This window comes from Centruroides sculpturatus, unplaced genomic scaffold, assembly GCF_000671375.1.
Source record: "Centruroides sculpturatus isolate CEXI.00-Female unplaced genomic scaffold, Cexi_2.0 scaffold1837, whole genome shotgun sequence".
Taxonomy (NCBI): Eukaryota; Metazoa; Arthropoda; class Arachnida; order Scorpiones; family Buthidae; genus Centruroides; species Centruroides sculpturatus.
Window position 1 is genome coordinate 60,604 of NW_019385985.1, and position 6,547 is coordinate 67,150.

General features: G+C 35.5%; 1 protein-coding gene across 1 annotated transcript; it reads left to right on the forward strand.

The window, feature by feature from the left end:
- Positions 1–382: 382 nt before the first annotated feature.
- LOC111612939 lies at positions 383–1,426 on the forward strand. Its single transcript, XM_023354225.1, has one exon. The coding sequence runs from the start codon at positions 417–419 to the stop codon at positions 1,410–1,412; it is 996 nt and encodes a 331-aa protein (XP_023209993.1). The 5' UTR covers positions 383–416; the 3' UTR covers positions 1,413–1,426.
- The last annotated feature ends 5,121 nt before the right edge of the window (positions 1,427–6,547 follow it).

Here is a 6,547-nt window from a genome sequence, read left to right on the forward strand (position 1 = left end):
ACCTGAAGTGTATATGTTTAAAATCTGTAAACCTTTTAAAGGTACTATGCTGCTCATCCTGGAGAGCAGACAAAGTTTTGATGCTCAGGATTTATAGGGCCCTTGTCCGCTCTAAGCTGGACTACGGTTGCATTGTTTATGGCTCTGCGCGAGAATCTACTCTTCAGATGCTGGATCCAATTCACCACCAAGCACTACGTTTGTGCACTGGTGCTTTTCGAACTTCTCCTGTACAAAGCTTGTATGTGGATGCTTATGAGCCTCCACTATCTCTCAGGAGAGAACAGTTGTTTGTATTTTACTATATAAAACAGAAATTTCAGACTTAACCTTCAGTTGATTGTACAGTATTAGATACTCAGCTGAAAAGGTTATTTGAAGCTCGCCCAAGCAGTGTCCCTTCATTCGCCATAAGAATGGAGAATGTGAGCATCACGATTGATCTGAACACAGGCAACATTTCACAGCTAGAGGTCTGTAATATATCTCCTTGGTCAACTCCTGTGATAAATGTTGGCCTTAGCTTAAAGCAATTTCCAAAGGAATCCACCCCAGATTATGTCTACAGACAGCACTTTGCAGAAATTCAACACCATGACAGGAATTTAATTCCTATTTATACAGATGGATCTAAATCTGATGATTACGTTGGCTCAGCTTTTGTCTGCCAGGATGAAATCGTGGCAGAACAAATTGCATTGAATTCTTCCATCTTTTCTGCAGAGTTGCATGCTATTTATCTAGCTTTAAAGTATATAAATAGGAAAGGTCATCGTTCCTGTGTTATTTACACTGACTCAGTTAGTGCACTTCAGGCTTTGATTTCATGTGAACCTAGTTCTCACTCTATAGTGATTAAAATTCGTAAGCTCTTTTGCCATCTTACTGCGAGTAATTTCTTTGTAAAATTTTGTTGGGTCCCAGGCCATGTAGGTATAAAAGGGAATGAAGAAGCTGACGCAGCTGCAAAGTCAGCTACTCCTTTACAGCATATAATGCGTATTGAAGGAGTCGATTTGAAGCTAGTAGTTAAAAAACGACTAGCAGAGAGATGGCAAAACGTGTGGAATGCACAAGTCCACAATAAACTACATGAGATCAAGCCAAATATAGAAAATTGGACACATAATAAACAGTATGACAGGAGATCTGAAGTAATTCTTACTCGTTTGAGAATTGGGCATACTCGGTTGACTCATCAATACCTTTTGAAGGGTGAAGACCAGCCAGTATGCGAGTATTGCAACTGCTTTCTAAGTGTAAAACACATGCTTTGCAACTGCACAGCTTTTGATCAAAGTCATAGACAGCATTTTGGAAATGCAAGTTTGAGAGAGATTTTGGGCCAGAGGCCAAATCTTGACAAATTATTGAACTTTTTGAAAGTGAATAATATTTATAAACATATTTAATTATTTATCTAGGTTATGTTTATATATACCTTGTTGATTATTTATTTATTTATTCATTTATGTATATATCTTGTTATTATTTACATGTGTATTGTTATATATTGTTCTGTTATTGATTTTGTTATTTATTAGTTTATTTATTTATTTATATTAAACATCTTACATTATATATATGTATATATATATTTATTTATTTATATATACCATTTGCCATGGCGCAGCTTGGCCTGTATGGCCCTTGCGCCAATATACTCTAACAAACTAACTAACTAACTAACTTGTGGTATTCTCATTGGTTCTGGACGATCACATGTTGTCTTCATCTAGTCACAGGATAGCTAAAAGTTTATAGTTCATTGTGCACTAGGGAAGAAAAGTATGTTTTTTTCCCTTAAAAGTTTTATTAAAGTATCGCAGAATGAATCGTTTTTAGAAATTTTATGCATGTGTACAAGCTTGGGATTTTGGTATTCACAAATGTGAGGTTGAAAAACGTCTTCAGGGTTTAAGATGTAGGTTATCATCACTTAGGTATGTATGTTAGACAAAATTTATTTCGTTTTAAAAGTCTCCCTCTTTTTCTTATTATTAAGTTATCACTAAGTATTCTATCTCCCATATTTAAAATATTCTATATAGGAATTCAGTATTACTCTATTCGTTCGATATTGTCTATAAGAGTGGGATTTTATTTTTTAAAGTGATATCTTCTCTCATTATTAATATTAACTTACAAACTAGAGGTATAAATGAACAGAAAATTGGGTGTAGAACTATTTCCTTTCTCGTACAGGTAACTTCTATAATCTAGAAATCAAATTGGATTTAGACCCTCGGGATTGCTTTTTCGTATTTCCAAAAGGAATAAACTAGCAAAAAACGAGAAAGGAAATTGTATTTATCAAGACATTTTTCTGAATAGCAGCATAATCCCCTGATAAAGAAAGAATGAGAAACAATGTCCTTGCCAAGATATTGATATAAAATAATGGTGGTTGAGGGAATTTCTCTCTCCTTGAATCTCTTTTATAAATCTTGTGTGGATAATGCGGTTATTATTATTTTTTTCAATAGTTCAAAGTCGTATTGCTAGAAGAGGTGATGAGGAAGATTGGGAAGGGAGGTTGGAGTTTCCTCCTCGATCCTTTTGTCTTTTTTTCTCAAGTGTCCTCCTAAAATTGGCAAAAACAGCCGTTGATTCTTTTGTCAAGTTTAAGATAATTCTCTCACACCAATTGAACAAAAATTAGGAACGTTTAATCACTGGAGAAAGTCATTAGTAAAAGATACTCTTGCTTCTTGAAAAATTTGTCATAGGATGACCTCAGGAAAGGATTCTCCTCGGGAAATTCAAAGGAAAATCGTTCTATTATTGCAGTTGTGTGTCCATTCAAATAAATCGTGGGTAACCAGTGTCGGTTATATAATGTCACCGTTTCTGCTTATTTGTTGTCTGGATTCATGAGGGAAGTGTTCCAAAAAGCATAGGCTTGGTACCAGGTAGTAAATATGGTTAGGCTCCCCAAATAATTGTGTCGAAAAAGACATACACAAATATATATATATATATAATTTTCTCCAAATAAGGTTAGGTCTAGGTCTTTACATGAAAATGCCTTGAAGCTCCTTGTGTGACATCAAATTGTGGGTGCTTGCTTCTTTTTCTTCTGTAAGAAAAACCCATGAACAGATGCGTAAACCGAATAGAAGAGTCATATGGAGAGATCGATGGGACGAGAAACTTATATCTTAGATCTCGTAAGTGGGTAGTCTCCCTTTTTACGCTGGTCTTTTATTTGGGTATCATATGATCAGTTTTCTTTCTCTTCAGAAAGAGGAAAGAAAATGCAATCTGGTGTTGGGAGTCACAAAAATTATGTCACAGGATGTATTTGAACTTAACATGGAGGGTAATCTAGATTTCAAATTCGATGCGAAAAATGGTTTCTCTTTTTCTCACATAACTGGATAGCAAGGTACAAAAGTCTCTATCTCCAATGAAGATAAAGATGATACACAATAATTAGGCTGGAGCTCAGGTGTTTATCTGACAATGGATCCATACTCAACATGGAAGGTAATTTGGATTTTAACTTTGATGCGCAATAAGTTCACCTTTCACCTACCATACGAGAAGTTAGGGGGATAAAAGAAGTGTGATAGGGAATGGTAACTTTCTTCCTCAAACGAAGACAAAGATGATCCATCTCACGAAGGTTTTTCCCTTATTTTTTTTATATAAAATTCCAAAGAAGGAAGATGTATTCCATATCATCTGGTGAAGAGGACGTATTCCATTCTCCATATGGTACAGACAGTAACTCTAATTTAAGAATCCATTCCAGGGAAAGTGTAGACTTTGACATTCCTTTACTCTTGATTTTAAAACACTTTCTGGGTCACACTTATCTCAATCAAAAGGAAAACTCCAGGGGAAATGGCTGGGTCAGATCTGGATGGAGATGAGTACATTGTTTATATGGCCTTGAACTTGATCTTGATTTTTTATTACCAGTTTTTTTTTTTTCTGGGGATCTATAACGTTACCCAGAATTTAAGGGAGGTATCACGTATAAAGGTCAACCCCTATATGACGAGCCATTTAATAACATAGAGAGATGGGGAGTCACAATACATTTTACAAGTTCAATCACATTTGCCCCAAGTATTTTCTTCTTAAACGGAATTTTTAAACGCCCTACAAGAAGAGATGAAAGAGTGGAGAGGTCCCTTCTTATCTTCTCTCAAATTCAAGAACTTCCAACAACATCATGTGGTCTAGGAGAACTGCTTATATAAGTGGAAACGTTTGAGTTTCAAGGAAAACATGGCTCTGGAACATATTGTTTATTGGTCAGTCGACTTCATTCAAGCAAGAAATGATATGCAACGTTACTCCTCAGGTTTCGGATCAAATGACGTTTGGGAGTACGTAAGTGGCGTAACTTTGGTTACGTACCTATGGACATCTTACACCAGAAGTTAGAAGGATGAAATTACTGTCACAAAACGCAACTGTATGCCAATATCCAATCCTTTCAAAATTTCTTAATTGCTATACTTTCTTAAAAATGAGAACGTAAATTTCACTTCATGTTTCACGACAAAGGAAAGATGCTCTTCCAAGACCTTGTAACGAGGATAAAGACTTGACCGTCTATATCTCGTTTTAATATTAAAAGCCATCTATTAATAATGGTGTCCCTTATGGTATAAATATACATATATATATATACGTTTTATGACCAAACGAATTTTCACATGCAGGCGAAGAAACATAAAGGAGGGGACAAATCTTGGATTCCAAATAGTCCATCAAAGGATGCATTGCTTCATTGCTTCACCAGGAAAAAAAATCATACTTCATTTTATTACCAAGTTTGAAATCACAGACCTTGAAGAGTAAGGACTCCACATATTTGGTTCCGTACCACCTTAGGAGTTCATCACCTTTGATGAATAGAGGGAAATGGCTCAGCTTACTAGGAATATCTTGATCATTCCTTACTTATCTGTGTTGAGGTTCCCAATCCTCCCACAGAAAGTTTAATTCAGAAACCAGTATCTTCAGAAGCGTGCGGGTGTTTCCCAACAGCCGACATCCTACACATTAATAAGAGAAGGAAATCATCGAATAACGGGTCGTGATGGCTTAGGTTCAAATATGAAGAGTGACATGAATGAGGAAGTTTAATTTCGACACTTTACTTGACCTCTGTCAGGTTCTTACTCCACTATTGAAGGGCCCAATCTTCAATAAGGAGGATGGTTTCCGATAATGAGGAAAAGTGCTTATAATCATAATTTAAATTGGAAAATAACAATAATAATAATATCGTACTCCCTTATCTTCAAGTCATTTATGTATTCCGTTACTTTACTTTTAATTTCTAGTAAATCTTACAAAAGGTAAATCTGATCCTATAGAATCCAGATCAATGATTCGACTGATGAAGGGTCCCAATCTTCTATCAGGGAGGAAAATAATTTGGTTGACAAGGAGGGTCTTCTTAACAAGTAGGTAAATATTAACAACACTATATGCTTCCCTTTCTTCTAGCTAGTTTTTCTTTTGGCGCCTGCCCTTCTTAGTAAATTTTTATGTTTTTATTTATCTCTGGACGGACAACTCAACTGATGAAGGGTCCCAATCTTCAATCAGTGAGGACGTCTGCAATTACCCTCAGAAATTCTGACGATACCATAGTGGAACACAATAATTCTGATGATTATACACAAGATCATTATACCTTGGGTATTTTTCCTTTTTAAATGGGAGGAGAAGGAATGTTATGATTATTCCAGTCCAAATTGATGATAAAGGAAAAATTTCTATGCTCCTCCCTTCCTATGACACTTATTCAAGACGATATATTAAAAATAGGGGAGATTATTAAAATACTCTCTGCATTAGGTAGAAGCACAACCCTCTTCACAAACTTAAGTTCAAGTCCGTTTCTTCGGAAGGAAAATGTATAAGAATACGGAGAAATAAATTTGTGTAACCAACTGTTGATCTCGATTCTGTTTCTCAAAAAGGAAACTGCCAAGAATCAATAGATAACCAGATTTACCATTTTCTCACAGGTCTGCTCAAGATTGCCTCTTCACTGGGGATATAACTCCTATTTTCCAGAGATTATATTGGAAATTTCTGAAAAGGAAACTGTCAAGAAGAAAAAAAAATCAGTCAGATACGCCATTTCCTCACAGGTGTGGTGAAGATGGTGACATCGCGAATGCAAAAATTGTGCAAAACTAATGGAAAATCGTAGCGTATCCCATAAAGTCATCATATTCGGAGAGAATAACAACCAACCTCCCAAAACACAAGAGTTCTCTGATAAAGAGTTCAAACAAGATTTTGGAAATCAGTGGTAATAAAGCGTGTCAAAAGGAAGTACCAGACGGAAATCGGAGAGGAGTAATAAATAATATAGAGGGTGAGGCGATTTAAGCAAAATGTGGGATCGTCTTTACATTCTCCAATCTCCCCGTTCTGGTGGATTCAAAAATATTTTGTAGTTGAGTCAATTCCGCAGGTTACAACACATCTGTCTTATCAATATGCTTGTAAAAAGGAGTACAATAAAATTAAATTTTTCACTAATTTTTGTTTCTTAATTTAAAATACA

Bases quoted from the DNA above. Each gene is read 5' to 3' on its own strand.
- LOC111612939 (XM_023354225.1), top strand. From the start codon at position 417: ATGGAGAATGTGAGCATCACGATTGATCTGAACACAGGCAACATTTCA.